The following is a 17,423-nucleotide window of genomic DNA, read 5'->3' as shown; positions in this document are numbered from 1 at the left end:
GAAACCAGGCTGGAAGCCAGCATTTCTGGCTCTTAATCCCCAGCTTGAATCACCAAAACCAAATTCCATTGCAGAGGCAAGGAGTGCAAGTCGGGAGGCCTGACCTCCTGTTCCCTTTCTGTCACAAAGCTGTGTTCCTAAGGGGAGTCGGGAGTCCTGATTCCATCTTCATTGCACCAACATTCAGCCCTTTCTTCCCGGTGGGATTTAGGAAACATCCTGGAAGATGAAGGCAAGGTCTTGTAGATAATAGTAATGGGAATTCCTGTCTTGGGTGGTGGTTGGTGCTGCGGTGGGCTGCATTGCAGGTGGAGGTGTACAAGCTCTTGCTCGTGCCCAGGCTCCTGGGCAGTGCAGGCTACCATGGTTCCCCCAGTAAATGGCTGTTCGAGAGGACAAGGCCACCCAGGGCACCCAGAGTCGTGGCAGACAAGGCATTGGCCACCAAGGGGGTGGTGACTTTCTCTTTGATACTTTATTTTTGGAGGCTTGACACCAAGAGATTTAATATTTGTTTGAAATGAGAAACAGTTCTCGAGTGAATTTGGAGAGCCTGGGAATTAATGTCAGACCCCCCTCCCCTCCCTAAACATCCCTCCTCCCCGTCAGCTGAGTCCCCCCTTTCAATTTCTGAAGCTTGCTGATTTGAATATTTATAAATATCAGTAAATTATTTATTGTAGCAATCTGCTGTGCCATTTCACCAATCGCCGTTAACACTTTAGGGCTTGCTCTTCAGGAGGATGCAACTGGAGGAGATGGGCACCTGGGGGCTGGGAGCAGGCACTGGGGAGGGGCTCCTGCCGGCCTGTCTGCCGTGCCAGGAGGGTTCTCTCTGTGGGCAGCACTGGAAGGGTTAAGATGTTTGCAGGAGAGGATGGGGACCTTCTGTGTCCAGTACCAGGGGACACTGGGAGAGGACATGGCCAAAAAGGGAGGCTTTTGTGTAGATGGGGAAGGGCAGCAAGGGGGTGGCCGAAGGGGGGTGGGTTGTTTGTGCCCTGTGACATGCAGGGACCTGGCCCTGACTTACAGCTCAGCACTCACTACTCTTCACTTGTAGTGTCTGTTCCCCTGAGGAGGGAAATTCCTCTCGGTTTCTCCTGTCCCATTCCCTCCCTTCAGAGTTACACTCCTGCACAGAAAATAAACACCGCTCAGAGATGCTGTGGCTGTTTTCTGCTTGGGTAAAGGAGGGGCTCCCCATGTTCTAAAGCTCTTCTCCCAGCGAAACCCCAGCAGCAGCACGGGAGCAGCCCCATGGCCAGGTGAGAAACAGGAGCAGCCCAGTTGGCTGGCAGCCCCAGTGTGGGGCACCCAGATCTCCAGAGCCCGTGGCTTCTCCCTGCTCTCGGGGTGTGCTGTCACTCACTGTCCAGTCCCCATTTCTAAGCACTGCCCCACCAGGAAATTACAGCTGAACTCTGCAGCTGAGCAGGCCGAGCAAAGGGATGCAGATGGGCTTGCTGAAGGGAGCTGGCACTGCTCTCTGCCCCTTTGGGCCAGGGCTGAAACAGGCTTTGGGAGCTGCAGATGGGAGAAAAGCAGCCCCTTGCAGGTCTGGAAACGCCAGGGTGGCGGGCAGGAGAAAGTCAAGCCGTGAGGACTGCAGGCAGACTGTGCTCTGGCAGGTGCTGGCTGCGGGGAGCAGAGTCCCCAGCCTTTCCTCCCTGGTTTAGGGATGGGGTGTGTGGGGAGAGCCCTCATGGCTGTGGGAAAGCAGGGAGTGAATCTGGCAGCTCTTGGGTAAGGACACCCGGGCTGTTCACTTCGTTTCTCCTCCCACGTCTTTGATTCTCCTTCTCCTGCCTGCCCAGTGCTGAGCTGGAGCCTGTCACGTCTGACTCTCGCACGGAGGGCTTTCCCCAGCTCCTTGCAGACGCTCACAGGCAGGATCCATGCTTCCAAGGCAGAGGAGGTTGTTAAAGAGCCTTTGTGAACTCCCCAAGGTCAGCCAGAACAGACAACATCCACTAATCCAAGGTCATTTCCTGGGCTAAAAGCAATAAAATGTTTTATTGATAAACCGAAGAGGGGAGAATGTGCACTAAATCCACTCTCAGACATTGTGGGCCATGCCTGGGATGTTCTGCCTTTGCCCTGGCCCTGCCTGGGATAATACACAGGTCTTCATGCTGGAGGGAAAATGTTTTCTGGTAGGGGCTGAGCATTTGGCTGCCTTCCCTGCCTCCTCCCAGCAAGTGGCTGGGCAGTGCCAGGGCATTGCTCCTGAGAAGCGTGTTCCCAGTGCTCCAGCGGCCTTCTGCTGTGAAGGTTTAGCTCCGTTTTAGGGACTGCAGCTCACGTGTGAAGAGGCTCCAGTGTGCAGCATCCTCACCTCCCACCCCAGCGAGCTGTGCTGCCCTCCCTGTTTGGGACTACTGGGGCAGACTGGAGTCTCTCCAGTCAAGTTTGCAGCACAGTGGTTAAAAAAGAAAAGGACTGTGCATGCATGTCAGCCCTCCTTTCTTCCCCCTCCCTGCCCCAAATAATGCCGTTAATAATTAATCGAATGAGAGCTTGCAGCTCCTGGAAAGCTGGCACTGGGACCTCCCTCCTGAACGGAGCTGCTCAGCTGGGCTTAAAACTCTTCAATAGGAATATGAAAGCTCCATCTGTTCCACGTACCCGGCCTTCTGAAGTGACAAGGCTGTCCCTCCCCAGCCAGCATCCCTCTCCCGGCAGAACGGGCGCTGCCGCCCCTGGGGCGGGGGTCTGCCCTGCACCCACCCTGCCTCTGCCCGCAGCCGTGCCAGCTGCTTCTCCCAGCTCCCACCGCCCTTCTCTTCCAGCTGGGACCCTTCCTCCCCTCTGCCCGCCTCCGTTTGCATTAACCCCGAGCTAAAGCCGGGCTTGGGCTCTCTCCTCCTCTCCCGGCAGAGCCGGACTTATCTCTGTAGCAGTTTGCCCCTTGGCTGGGATATTCTGTCCAGGGCTGCGGATCCCTTTGTTCTTGCACACCGCGTGTTGCCCACAGCCCGTTTGTCCCTCGGGGGAGGCAGGGCTGAGCCGTGGGCAGCTTTGCAGCACCCGCTGTGGGGTTGATGGGTGCTGGGGCAGGGGGAGAGCCCGGCTCGGAGGAGCTGGCAGCAGCGGGGACAGGGACAGCAGTGGGGACAGGGGCAGGGACAGCAGTGGGGACAGGGACAGGGACAGCAGCGGGGACGGGGACAGCAGTGGGGACAGGGACAGCAGTGGGGACAGGGGCAGGGACAGCACTGGGGACAGGGACAGCAGTGGGGACAGGGGCAGGGACAGCACTGGGGACAGGGGCAGGGACAGCACTGGGGACAGGGACAGCAGTGGGGACAGGGACAGGGACAGCAGTGGGGACAGGGACAGCAGTGGGGACAGGGACAGGGACAGCAGTGGGGACAGGGGCAGGGACAGCACTGGGGACAGGGACAGCAGTGGGGACAGGGACAGGGACAGCAGTGGGGACAGGGACAGCAGCGGGGACAGGGACAGCAGTGGGGACAGGGACAGGGACAGCAGTGGGGACAGGGACAGCAGTGGGGACAGGGACAGGGACAGCAGTGGGGACAGGGACAGCAGTGGGGACAGGGACAGGGACAGCACTGGGGACCGGGACAGGGACAGCAGTGGGGACAGGGACAGGGGCAGCAGTGGGGACAGGGACAGGGACAGCAGTGGGGACAGGGACAGGGACAGCACTGGGGACAGGGACAGCAGTGGGGACAGGGACAGGGACAGCACTGGGGACAGGGACAGCAGTGGGGACAGGGACAGGGACAGCAGCCTGGGCTGCCAGGGCAGCAGGATGGCGAGGTGAGCTCTGTCCGCCTCCCTGGCAGCCCTGGCTGCAGCGAGCTGTGCCTGGCCCCCAAAGGGAGGATTGCCATCAAGATGCCACCGCGATGGGTACAGAGGGGGAAGAGCCTGTGTCTCCTCGAAGGGTGTGGAGAGGGGGAAAGAGGAGTAAACTCCCGGTGGCATTGTTTTCAGAGGAAGTGCTCAGTGTAAATAGAGCTTGTGGGAGAGTTTGTCCCGGGCGGAGATGAAAAGTCCGTGTGACAGGCTCAGGTTATAAATGGCTTCCTTAGATTGATGTGAAATCAAAACATTTCTATTTAGACGAAGAAAATGAAGGGGGATGTTTACTTAGTCTGGAATCTTTAAACAGTGATTTGGGGTGGGGAGCTCGACCTGGGGGGAGGGTGCCTCTGCCTGGCTTTGGGGATCTGGCAGTCCCGACCTTGGGCAGATAGAAAGATCCCTCATCCAGCAACTCAGCTTCTCTCCCTCTGCCCGAGAGAACGAAATCCAGGTGCTCTGGTCTCCTCCAACTCAAGGCTCATGTTCAGCATTTCTCTGTAAGAAGGGTTTCCCTTCTGCTCGTGGATTTGACAGCCTAAAAGAGGGGAACAGGAATGTTGATAATGTCCCTCCCATTCCATAGACAAGGAAGTAAGGGAATGGAAAGATAAAATAATGTCTCCAGACCTGGAGAGAGGGGTTGCAAGGTTTGCAAGAGAAGCTGGAAGTTCTGATTTCCACCTATATTGGAACAGGTGAGATGTAGATGTGCAAGAGCCTTGATATTTCAGAGCAAATCCCATTCCAGGAAGGTATCTGAGAGGGTTAGTTTTATAGATCAGGGAAGTGGTATGTTTTCAGAACTTCCTTTATTTTCAGCTTAAACTTTAGGAAAAGATTTTCAAAATTTCAATGAGAAAAAAATCCCAAACACAAGAAGGGAAAGGAAGGATGCCAAGGGGCAGAGCAGGAGCTGGTGGGCAGAAGCTGGGGAGGTAGAGGGGCAAAGCCAGGGCGTGTGAGATGGAAGGAGGCAGAGCAGGAATGGAAGACAAGTTGCAGGCTCCCTGGAATTGCTGCATACGCGGCAAGTGCAGCCTCAGGAACGTCTGCTCCTCTTTTCCTTTGAATAAATATTTATATATTCATTTGCCAGCTGGTGCACACACTTGGCTGCTCACCTCCAGACCAGAACAACGGGATCTGCCTTCCTGGCAGAAAGGGGTAGGGCAGTGAGGATTTAGGCTGCCGAATGTCTGCCTCCCAGTTATCTCCAGCTGTGAGCCATGCTGACCTCACCAGTTAAGTAGGGCTGGCTGTGGTGAGAACGTGGACAGGGAATCACCAGGCAGTGTTGGGGGGAGAGGCTGGTGATTCCGTGCTGACCCAGTGCCCTGGTCCCAGGCAGGCACCGCATGGAGGCTCTGTCCCAGCCACCTGCAGCCAGCAGGGCTCTCCTGGCCCTTGGCCTGAGCCCACAGGCATGAACCCTAAGTGGCCCTCCTGGCCAGGCTCCACTTGGAGCTCACAGCAGCCTCCTGAGACTCCCTCTGTGGTACCAGCTGGGCACAGGATCGGCCTTCACTTTGTGCCCTAAATTGTGGGAATGCGATTGGAAGGGAAGGCACCGGCAAACAGAGACCTGCAGCTTTGTGGGCATCTGCCTGTGCCCATCTGTGTGTGCGAGGGCTGCAGGCTTGTGTTGGGGAATGTGTGAAAAAGGAATGCGTGGGGGAAGGCACAGGAATGTATTTTGGGGAGATGGGACTTCTTAACCTGTACGTGTAGGACTGTGTTTACAGAGTGTGCCAGCGCATACACACAGCTCTTTGAACAGCTGTAATTTCTAGATGGGGAGGTACGTGTTTGGGAGCATCGTGTGCTTGCCCTTTGTGAAAGCATGATTGCACGTAGGTGTTGTGCCGGGGGGCGCGTTTGGAAAGTGGAGGAGGACATTTTGCCTCCCTTTGTGCAGGGGGCTGATATATTTGTCGGGGGGTTATTTTTCTTGCAGTCCTTGACAGGGAAGCATGTCTGAAGCTGTCAGGAGTTTACGCTAAGCAGCCACTCTCTGGCTGTTGGACAGCAGGTCTAAAGTTTCAGTCTGTTTGTATTGGGCTGTCATGTTATGGGATTAGGGGCTGTCACGGTGGCTTCTGGGTGCATTGTAGGGGGTCTGATTAATCTCACTGTGCTTCTGTGGAGCAGCACCTCTGTGCTGGTGACAGGGAGGTGTGTGCCACGAGGGACTCCGGTGCAGTGGAGGAACCCGTTCTCGTTGTTCGAGGTCTGGAGACATGTTCTGTTCGGTCTACACGTGACTGGTCCCTCTTTCAGCACAATGTAAAATACAAGAGCCCATTTTGGAGGGACCTCCACCTCCAGCAATATCCCCACAGTAACTCCTGTGGCATGTGTGACCAGCAAGTGTTTTACTGAGTGCTCTTCCTGAGCCCTGGAATGCAGGGCAGGGTCTGCCTCAGCTCTGCTCTGGGGGAAGAGCCAGGCTGTGTGCCCACTGCAGCCTTCCGTCCTTTAACCCTGCTTAGTCTGGGCATCTCTCAGAGGTATCAGAAATAAAGAGAGAAATGAGACAGTGCAGCTGCTTTAGAATAATTATTTTGCTTTTATTTGGGATTGAACCTTGTTAGTTGTTGGTGCAATAATTATGCAAGTGACTCTGATAGAGACCATTTAGTGCAAGATTCTCTGTGACCTTGAAGTTAAGACCTTACCTTCTTCCTCTCTCCCCCTACCTTCTCTCACCCCTCCTTTACTAGCTGTCACATATGAATAAACTACATTAAAATAACAAACTCACACTAATTAGCTGATTGTGCTGGGAAGTATGAGAGCAGAATTTCCTGTGTGCGCGAGCAAGCAGGCAGAGGGGCCTGATCAGCCAGTACCAGCCCACAGCGATTTTCTCCATACCACTGGGACACACCAGTCTTGTTCTGGTGCTCCAATACACACACTTTGCCAGGGCCCTCCGTACTGGCTCTTTTAGATGCATACTGGTTCTCTTCTCTTAGACTATGCACAAGCTCTTTTAGGTGTATTCCTCGCTGTCCCAAAGGGTTAGGCTTGGGAAGCTGTTGTCCTTGCTAGAGATGTTTGGGTGCAGTCGCTGGCTGGTGTGGTTTTGGCACCCACTACATCTGGGATAGAGCTGGGGACCTAAAGCAGGTGGTGCTGCAGTCTGAAGGAGAGGGCAGTCTGGGCTTTTAACAAACCCGTGTCCTGCCTCAGCCACGAACAAAGGCCGGTGCCGTGCTCACCTGCCTGAGATGTTTGGGGCCTTTCAAGCCCAGTTCTGTCCCAGCACAAATAAGTGCCTTTCTTGGGGCCAGTGGCATATTTTGGTCCCAGCAGGTTCAGAGGATGCTTCTCATAAGCTCTTCTGGCTGGGCTTCCACTCAGAGCTTAGGAAGCACGTAGTAGCTCCACCTTTCCAAGGATGAGACTGGCCGTGCCTAAAAGCCCGTTGGGTTGGCACCATCCTTTTGCTGTTTGGGTTCAAGTTGTCTGATCCCACTAATGCCCTTCCTTGCTTCTTTCTCCTCTCTCTTCCCAGCTGAAAGAACTATATGCACTGACGCAGCCTCAGGAAAACCCGCGATGGCTGCCAAGCGCAAAGGCGGCCTGAAGCTAAATGCCATCTGTGCCAAGCTGAGCCGCCAAGTCGTCTTCGACCACGGGGGAGCTGAGCAGGCACGTGCGGACAAGGGGCCACAGCAGGAGAGCAGCAACAAGGACCTGTCCCAGCCTGGGACCAAAGAGCTGGGGACAGAGTTTTCAGATGGACTCAGCCGCGTGCAGAAGATCGAGGAGGACAAAAGGAGGGAGGTGATCGAGAAATGGGTGAACGGGGAGTACAACGAGGAGCCCTTGCTGGGGCGAGCAGAGGGCAAGGAATGTAAAGGCACCGAGAGCACAGAGGTGCCCCCTGAAGGGGTTTACATGGTGCAGCCCAAGGGCTGCAGCGATGAGGAAGATAACGGGGACGAGGCAGACGCTCTGAGGGGCTCACAGGATGGGAACTTCTTGGATGACAGGGATTCAGATGGGCCAGCAAAGGACGATGCCTACCGGTCCTCCAGTGGCGAACCAGGCTCCAAGCTGGGTGCAGGAACCACCTCAGGTAAGCCCTCTGTCCCCTCTGTTTCCTGACACAGGGCAGCTTCAGAGTTAGATTTTCTGTGTCCATGCCAGGTCCTGCAGCGCTTGGAAGCCAAGGGGGCAGGTGAGAGCCCTGATCCCCTTGCCAAGGCCCTTCATCTTGCTCTTGGGACCATACAGAGTTTGCCTCTGGCTTAGCCTCCCCTTCCCAAGAAGGGTGGTGTGAAGGTGGACATGGCTGAATAGGTCTTCCCAGACCACAGATCCCTGGATAGGGCCAATCTCACCCTCCAGAGTCCTTCACACCACTCAGATGGCCGTAGCTGTGGTGGGTGCTGGTTTCCTGGTCTTGTATTCCCACGAAAGCGAAGAGAAGCAGAGATTTGTCTTGTGACAAATCCCAGGAGGATTCTGCAGGGTGTCTGCACACGGGCTGGCTGGGTTATCTAAGCACACTCATGGCCACACGTGGCACCTTGATTAGTAGTTACTGACCGTGAAAGCCCCAGGAGGAGCTGGGGGAGGGCCAGGAGCTCTGACATGGCTGCCTGTTCCGTGGCTGCCGAGGCCAAGCCCCGACCTGTGGGACCTCAGGTGAATTGAGCATGTCCCTGGACATGGCAGCTCCACCTGTGGGGCCGGGCAGGATGGGAGTAGTCACTGGGATGCAGGTTCTGGAGGGAATGGCTGCTGAGGTGTTCCTCCAGGAACCGGACTGGACCAGGAGGAGCCTGTGGGAGGCCGAACTGAGCCAGGACAAGGCTGGGATGGTCCCCAGAGAGTCCCTACAGAGCCACCCAACACTGAACGTCACCATCCCTTCCTGGGGCCTCATGGTCCCTTGGCCCGGGCAGAGGGGCTGAGGTGACGCTCGTGTCGTGGTGCTGCTTCTCCTCCCGAGGGGCCCAGTCCTTGAGCCTTGTCCACCATGAGCTTGGGATCCAGCTGGTGAAAATGCCGCTCCCAAACCTCAGTTTCCCCCACCATCTTATGTGTTCTTCCTCCAGCTGTGTATTTCCTATTTTCAGATTGCTTCTGCTTTATTTTGGTGGGTCATTCAAGAGCTGAGTTCAACAAGAGACATTTGGGAAAGCCTCAGATGATTTTCTTGCTCCCTTTCTGATAGCCAGGTTTCCCCCAGATTGATTTGGGGAGGTGTATGAGTGCTAAGCCTTGATAAAAGCTTTGGGTGAATTGAACTCTCTCCATTAGGGCAGAGCAGCTCCCTCCCCATTTGTCACTCAGCTGGGCTGGATCTGTAATTGAAAGATCTTCCCCTAATCTGCTCCACCTGCACGCACCCCTCCCCTGATCTCAGCACTTTGTGAATCCATCAAACTTTCCTCCTTTTGTGTGTGCGCATGTTTTCCTCCTCCTGTTAATAATGCAGCTGAAACTCATCTCCGTCTGTCCGTTCCCCTTCTGGAGAGGCACATTCTCTAGTCTTCACGAGTTCAGTGGCAGCGCACATAATTATGCATATAAGATATAAACAGAGCTGTTTAATTATCCTTCGCCACATCAGTGACAGAGTAATTAACAAACATTGCAAGATCAATGAGGGAAAGTGTGACCTTCAGTTTCCTTTGATAGGAAAGCCCTTGTCGTTCCCAGACACAAGGTGATTGTGCCTGGACTCTGGTTTAGTTTGTTTTAATTCACACCACTCCACCCCACCCCACCATTTGCAGCTTTTATTTGCTATGAAAACTAAAAAGAGGGGAACTTAAATTTTGAAAAAATGTTACCAAACTAAGGAATATGAAAAGAAGCTGCGGTTTCTCACTGGGGGAAGAGATTTGAGTAAAATACCTTTGCAGGGCTGTATTGTCAAAGGATTATGCAGAAATGGGTAACTGTTCAGGAAGGGGGGGGACTTAAGCTTCATTTATATCTAAGGCAGGTAATGGCACAGGAGGGGTCCAGTTTAGATATAGAACCACGTGGGATTTGACTTGCAAACAGACGTGTTGCCACGTCTCGAGCGTCTGCTTCAAGAACCTTGTTATAAATGTCATTTGCAACATTTCCCTGAAAGCACGAGAAACACCCCTTGCTTTGGAAAGGACAAAGTTATTTTCCTTTTCTTTTTCTGTCAGTGTTCAGGAAATGAATTTTCAGCTGCTCATCACCAAGTCCTCTCAAGACTTGATATTACTGGGTGTGAGCTAAATTTATTCCAGCGAGATTTGGGAGTCCCTCTGTCAAAAAGGAGGGATTTTTTTGTCAGAAGTTTGGGGGTTGCAGGAGTCTGATGAAAAGAGAGGAATACAGCTCTGCCCTCCCAGTCAAAGTGGCTCTGGGGGAGTCATCACAGAAACCTTGATTTGAAGATTCTGAGCACCAGTTGCTCCCTGTGAGAACAGAGGGTACGAGGTGACAGTGCTGAGCGGTGTTTAAAACTGAGCCCATACTTGCATCGGCTGGAAACTTCTGTGAAAAGCAGGAGCCACACAGAAAACCAAATCCTACACTAACAGGCTTTCTTGATTAGTGGGAAAAGTGATCCTAATTATATGGGGATGAGAAGGGTTCCTGCTTCCCAGGGTCCTGGTGTGTACACACATTATCCACTTTCTGGGGGTTCAGTTAGTGTCCATGTCTTCCACCAGTACCTTTTGTGGTCTGTTGCCAAACCCTGGCCACATTTGTGTCCTTCCAGGCTGACAGGAAGGCTTGTTGTGGATCAGGCAGAAGCTCACAGAGACTCGGACAATGCTGCTCAAGCCTCATGCTTTGAAATAAGATGGAGTTTCTTTTTGAGCCTCCCCTCGGAAAAACAGGACTAAGGACTCGGTGCTCAGTCTTGCCCTGTGTGCCTCCTTCCCGGTCCACCTGGGAAGCACATTCAGGAGTCACAAAGCTGGTGTCTGTGGAGATGGGTGTCAGAAGCTGATCAGGACGTGCAGATACATTTCTTCATTCATTCAGGCACCCTCTCTTGCCCACTGACCAGGCTGTGCTTCTCTGTGCACATTTATATATAGCACTGAGATTTCTCAGTGCAGACTCTGACACAGATCCCTTTCCACAATCGTTCACTGACGCACACATACCCAGGCAGATTTTCCTACACATGTTCTTCACTTTCTCTGTTACACAGTGGGCTAAAGCAGTCAGTAGGAGCTTCCCCCTGTACAAGCTTTCGGATCTGCCTTTCTTTTCTTAGCTTCTTGGCTGTCTCTTGGAATATTCATTGGCCCTGTTTTCAAGCAGGAGAGTTTTCTCTTTCTAATTTCCTGGGGAGACTCCACTTAGGAGAGTATACATGTGAAGTGCCAGTTTCTTGCTCATCATTCTATATCCCCCAAGTCTACATATTTTCCCCCCCAAGCAGCATAAAGGACAGATCCCTGGCTGGGATGTCCCATCCCCCAGTACCCAGACCTTGCACTCCATTTGGGCTGTTTTGCTTTTCCTTCCATATATAGTGTGCTGCTGCAGGCTATTTTTAGCGCCTTTTTTGCTAGCTTCGGATCCTTTGTGATATGATAGCTGCTCTGAGACACACAGATCTCTGCTCTTTGGCAATGCCCACAAATGGAGAGCAGCGGCAAGGGGAGAGGGAGCCCTTTATTATCACACAGGAAAGGATAGGAAAATGCACTGCAGGGAAGGGGGAGGAAAACCTGGGATAATGCTTCCTGTGGCTTCCAGGATTCCTTGCAGGGAGTGTTTCCCAGCTGTTGTCCTGCTTGGTTTTTGTAAATTGGTGGATATGAGGAGGGTTTTCTGTCAGTTAGATAGTATCAATTACCTCTTCACCGTTGTCTGAAAGTCTTTATGGAGTGAGATGCTGGGGTCTCATACGATCTTCCTGGTGAGCCAGCTCCCTTCTGTAAGGTGCCTCCACTGGAGGAGACTCTGTCCTTCATGTTAGGTGCCCGAGCAATTGAATGCAGGTTGTCTTAACTTCAGGAGATTTGTTGGGCTCATGGTGGATGAGTGGAGCTGCATTTCCTGGCAGTGAGCAGTGGGAACGGGCCAGAGCTTCATCTCAAATGTGGGTGAGGAAAGACTGAGCAACACCAGCAAATCAAATCTGTTGATCAAGGAAGGTGTTGTGATCATCTGGAACCAAATCTGAGCAAAAGAAAAGCAGAATTCAAGGTGGATTTGGGGAGTTAAATCCATGACAGTGCAAGTTGAACTCAGACTTCACAAAGCTCAAAAGAAGTTCTGAACCACCCCCCCCCCCCCCCTTTCCTATAGGCTTGGATTTTGCATCTAACTGTTTACACCAGTTGAGGTACAGCCACATGGTAGCAAAGATGGGACACATTGACTTTCAGGGCAGTGGCTAATGCTAGCAAAAATCACATTTATTAGTTTAATTTCATATCAGATCCTCAGTGTGGTATTCTTTTTCCCCTTTCAGGTTGACACAGGCTGGATAAAGTTTTTCTGTGCAGTGCTCGGAAGTCAGGGCATTATGAGGGAAGCTGGGGACTGTTTTACAGGTCTAAAAAGAAAGGAAAAGCAGAACAGGGAAAGCAGATTTAACAGAAACAGGAAATTGATAGATCAGTAGGGATTTCTTGGGTTTGGTCTCCTTTGTTGGGTCACAGGGTTACACTGAAGTGGAAGTGGAGAAAAGAAAAAAAAAGAGATGAAGAGGAGAGCTGCTTTAAGGCAGAATAAAATCTTTTCATATGCTGTGTGTTAAAGTTGTCCTGTAGGCAAGTCTTGTTTCTGGACCCAGTGAGGAATGGTTCTGCATTTAACCATGAGGCTGTGCTGTACCCTGAGCCTGACACTGGAGGGGCATTGCCACCCATTCTGTGACTAACAGGGTGTTTATTCTGGAGTCAGGCATCCCAAATCCCACGCAGAATGCTGGGCTTAAGTGTCTGGAACTGGAAGGTCATTTGGGGCTAAACCAGGTCCCAGCAGGTGTGGCTTTGTCCTTTGCCTTGGAGGCTCCAAGCGTGTTCTTCACGCCTTCCCCCAGAACCACGTACACAGGGAACCAGTGTAGCAGCACTTCTGCTGCAGTAAAACAGCTATTCTGGGCAATCCTGGAGCAGGAATGTGACCTTCATGGTCTTGCCCATTTAGTGCCCGTCACAGGCAGTCTTTTCCTCCATAGAGTCCTGTGAAAACTGATTTGTGGGAGCTGATGGCTATTGAACTTCAGCTGTGCTCATTGACAGGCTCTCGTGTGCGCGGAAATGCTCTCACGTACGTGCCTGTCTGTGCAAGTGGCACCCCTGGCTGTCAGATTCCCCACATCTTAGGGATCTTTTGGATCTACTGACATGTTCTGTAGCAGCATCTTGGTGCTTTTTCCACTGTGTTTCACAGCAGTGTTTTGAGTGGGACCCCAAGGCCAGAAGTTGCCTTCTGCTGCCGGTGCACCTCCCTGTGCTGGCTGCCTGGGAAGGTAGAGTGCTTGCCCATTAGAGCCACAGCAAGTGTTGAGTAAAGATGACAAGGGAGGTTTGAAGAACTCCAGCACACAGTAAATCTTTACTCTGCGGGAGAAAGCAAGAGGGAGAGGAGGAGGAGCACTGTGTCAGACTGAAGCCTAAATGAGGCCAAGCCGGCACATCAGAGCAGTCTTTATTTCCTCATTTACCCTGATATTGGGTGACCTCCAGATGTGTGTTCTTCCCATCCTGGTGACCTGTGAAACTGCCTGAGGAAGTAGAGAAGAGAAGAAGGAAGGGAGAGACCCAAGGAAGGACAGCTTTTCCTCATTCTTCCCCCTGTAATCAGGCTCCATTAGACTAACTCCTTCCTGTCCCTTCCCCAACCCATGCTCTGGAGCACTGCCTTTCTCCCCCTCCCTGGAGCCCACATCAGGACAACAGATTTCTCTCCTCAGTGTAAATCCTGATGTTCCTTACCTATTGGCTATTACCTTCAATCCTGAAGGCTGTTTCTTACCTATTTCTCACCTGTCTGGACTTTCCCCTTTCCTGGTGTTACTGGAAGCTGTTCCTGGCTGCTTGAGAGGCTGCCTGTAGGTTTCCATAGAATTCACTGCACTGGCCCTTTTCCCCATGGCAGGTAGTAGCTGTCCAGTTATAGGGACTGAGAAGGAAGAGGGCAAGCTGAGTTGACAGGGAAGGAAGTTACAACTTACAAAGTTGATAGGGAAGGAAGGACTGCAACAGTGATTGGGAGCTGTCCTGTCTTTGTCTTGCCTTCTCTTCTCCACTCCTTCCTGCACTCCTCATTGCCAAGTTTCTTATGCACACAGCCTTTGCTGCTCTTCCCCTGCCTCAATTCATCTCCATCTCTGCTGCTTTCCTCCTCTCTGCACTATTCTATTCTGACCTCCTCCTGCTCCACCCCATACATTGCCTCGCCCATCTCCCTCATCCATTTCACACCACGCTGTCCTGCCTGCTCTCAGCCCTGCTTGCTCTTCACCAACACACACAGCATTTTCACATGGGTTTTCCCCTTTACACATGCTGCCATCTATCCTCTGTGCACCTCCTTCCATACACAAATATACGCAAGGACAGATCTGTACAAACCTCGGCATATTGGCATTGGTCTCACTTCCAGTAAAATTACTTTTTCTTCATATTAGACCAAGGCAAGAGTGCAGAGACATTTATGAAACTTTGTTTAATGTACTGAAAAGCCATCGGCTAGAACATTTAGGAAATTGATTTTCCTGGCATTGATGAACTCTTTTTATTTTACCCCAGTATTAATTACTTTTTTTTTTAAACAAATTAATTTAAGAGTCATAAAACCTAACAAGTGAGCCAAACGTCAGTAGATCATGTTCCCCTCTCCCCTTCCTCCCCCCGTCCCTGCTACTAGTGCTGGTATGGGAGGAGAAGAAAAATCAGTGCCTTGTGTGACTCTCTCCTCTGGTTTCACTGCAGGGGAAGCTTCATCACTGCGGGATTACGCTGCCACCACCATGAACGAGTTCCTGGGCATGTTCGGCTACGATGACCAGAACATGCGGGATGAGCTGGCCCGCAAGATCAGCTTCGACAAGCTGAACACTGCTACCTCAGAGGCCGCGGCGCCTGCTGCCTCTCTCCCCAGCGAGGATGCCATGAGCAAACGAGCCCGCTTCTCCAAGTATGAGGAGTACATCCGCAAACTGAAAGCTGGAGAGCAGCTCTCGTGGCCCATGCACTTGGCCAAATCTGAGGAGTTGGGCTCCAAGCTGGGCAAAGAGCCATCCTCAGTGCTGGCACAGCCCATTCGGGTGCCAGGTCCAGACACCTCCATGCTGACGGAGACCAAAGCCACTATCCTGCCACTGCCCTCCCCCAGTAGTTCCCAGATGCAGGGCCTGATGTCACGGGCCTCCAAGTATGATTTCTTCATTCAAAAGCTGAAGACAGGTGAGAGCATCAGGCCACAGAATGGCAACACTTACAAGAAGGCCTCCAAGTATGACCTAGAAAACGTCAAGTACTTGCACCTTTTCAAGCCTGGGGAAGGAAGCCCAGATATGGGAGGAGCCATCGCCTTCAAGACAGGCAAGGTAGGCCGGCCTTCCAAGTACGATGTGAGGAACATTCAGAAGCTTACTCCAGTAAAAGCTCCAGTGCCCAGCCTGGCCCCTGCTTCCCTCGCCAGTACCCCCAGCAGCACTCCCGTGGCCGGGCCAGAGCAGTCCATCTCATTGCCATTCAACACTCCTGAGTACCTGAAATCAACTTTCTCCAAGACAGACTCCATCACAACTGGAACAGTCTCTACAGTAAAGTAAGTATACTCACACTTTTCTTATCTAAGTACTCGTGGGGGATCGTACTATAAGTCTGCGTGTGGTTCTGTGGGCAATTCCAAGTTCTTGCACTATTAAATACTGCACTGTTCATGGAATGTCTCTCTTTGCTCTCTGTCAAAGTCTCTTCTCCTCTTTTATACCTTACATCTCTATTTATCTGGTTTGCACTAAGGCTGTGACCTGCCATCAGCAGTCATAGCCATGAATCTGAAGTCCAATAGCTCCTGCGTTCATAAGTTAAAATGAAAGAGGAGGGAACATTGTGCTGTCAGCACACAAAAGGTCAAGGTTGGAACTACTTTGTTTTCTTCTCCCTTTGCTTACCCAGGCATCTGGATGTGTCTGTAGGAGAACCTGATTCTTGTTCCCATTTAACTCAGAGGCATGACTTTGCTGACTTTACTGCTACCAAGATGGGGCTTTTTGTTTGTCCCAGAACTCAGACGACATTTTGGTGCCTAATTCCCATCAATTTCCATAGGAGTTAGGCATACACCTACTTCTGTGGGGCCAGGCCTGTGTCTTCTCAATTTGCTTACACAAACAGAGGTGATTCAATTAGCCCCTCAGACTGGGCAAACTTATTAGCCCAATTACCACTAACAACCTCCTGCACATATGTTGCCAGCAATCTCTGCAGTGATGCCATTGACTGAATGGAGGTAACTGAAGGCCTTGCCAAACCTTGGATTACTTTTTAATGTGACTTCCAGAGGTGGGAGCTGTAGAGGAGATAGATATGTATGTCAGGCTGCAGCAGGAAGGAAGGGAGAGACTTCTCTGCTTTCTTGGCATGGTTTGGGTTTACTTGTTTCTCACCATGAACCTGGTGCTGTTGTAAACTGTGAATCCTACAGGGTCATTTGTAGTAAGTCCAGGGCCTTCTGTCCTGCCCTCTGTGCCATCACACACACCCTACTGGTCCTCTGATGAGGAAAAAGGCTGGTTTGTGTTTGTTATATGGACGTAGGAGACCTTGGGCTGGCTTGAATACTCTTTGCAGTCCCAGAAAAGTCTGCATCACCCCATCACCAGCTCCATGGTAAAGGTGTATAGGAAAGAAGAGAGGACTGTTAACATCTGCATCTACTCAGGATGCTCAGGGTCTGCTCAGGGTCCTACTCAGGATGAACCTGTATGTGCTACAGATGACAGGCAGGGACTTCTATTACTTAAAACCACAGTGTTGTAAATATTCCTGTAGATTCAGTGCCCTTGTTGTGATGGGTGACTTGGTCCGAGGCTCTGTGCCTGAAGTGCCTGGAGAACACTCAGCTGCCCGGGGTTCGGTCGCCATCCTAGAGCTGTGCCTGAAGGCACAAGCAAGATAAGGAAGCCTCTCATCTGCTGTGGTGTTGCACTGGGATCCCAGTTTGTTTTCCTTTCTCTTGCTCATTTCCTGCCTCTTGGCAGATGTGGGTTAGCCAGCACCACAGTGCTTCCTCTGGCCACAGGACTCCTCAACCAGGGCATCATGATGGGACTGCAGCTGGAATGGAGGTGACCAGGGCCTCTTCCTGTGTCCTTATCACACACTGCAGTACAGAATGGCCTCTGGTCCCTTCTCCTTCAGGCTGCTCACTAGATCCAGGCTTCCATGATAAAAGACAGCAGCCTGTTAATTGTGCTGGTGAAGGAGGTGCAGAGTGTGGTATCTGGGCCCTGGCTTCCCATTCCCAGTCCCCACTGGGTTCAATAACCTGGCAGGAGTTACCCTTTACTCTCAGACATCTGCACATACAGCTTTGCCATGGGTTTAAACTCTCTTAGATCCAATGCCATTAACCTGCCCTGAACTCATCTACTTTCA

At 52.0% G+C, this 17,423-nt stretch overlaps 1 protein-coding gene across 50 annotated transcripts in view; it reads left to right on the top strand.

Annotated features, from left to right (window-relative positions):
* Nucleotides 1-17,423, top strand: part of CASZ1 (castor zinc finger 1) — a 282,930-nt gene that overhangs the window by 229,328 nt on the left and 36,179 nt on the right. For all 50 annotated transcript variants that reach the window (XR_015278800.1, XR_015278811.1, XR_015278812.1 and 47 more), the window contains 2 exons: nucleotides 7,355-7,921; nucleotides 14,748-15,588. Coding sequence is in view for 8 of the 50 variants with exons in the window: in XM_086860866.1 (XP_086716992.1) it covers nucleotides 7,355-7,921; nucleotides 14,748-15,588 (1,408 nt within the window). In the remaining 42 variants the exon portion in view is untranslated. The remainder of the gene's footprint in view (nucleotides 1-7,354; nucleotides 7,922-14,747; nucleotides 15,589-17,423) is intronic.

This window comes from Cyanistes caeruleus, chromosome 22 (genome assembly GCF_971803275.1).
Source record: "Cyanistes caeruleus chromosome 22, bCyaCae1.hap1.1, whole genome shotgun sequence".
In the NCBI taxonomy this organism is placed as follows: Eukaryota; Metazoa; Chordata; class Aves; order Passeriformes; family Paridae; genus Cyanistes; species Cyanistes caeruleus.
The sequence above is the reverse complement of the archived record's forward strand: the minus strand, read 5'-3'. Positions and strand labels throughout refer to the sequence as shown.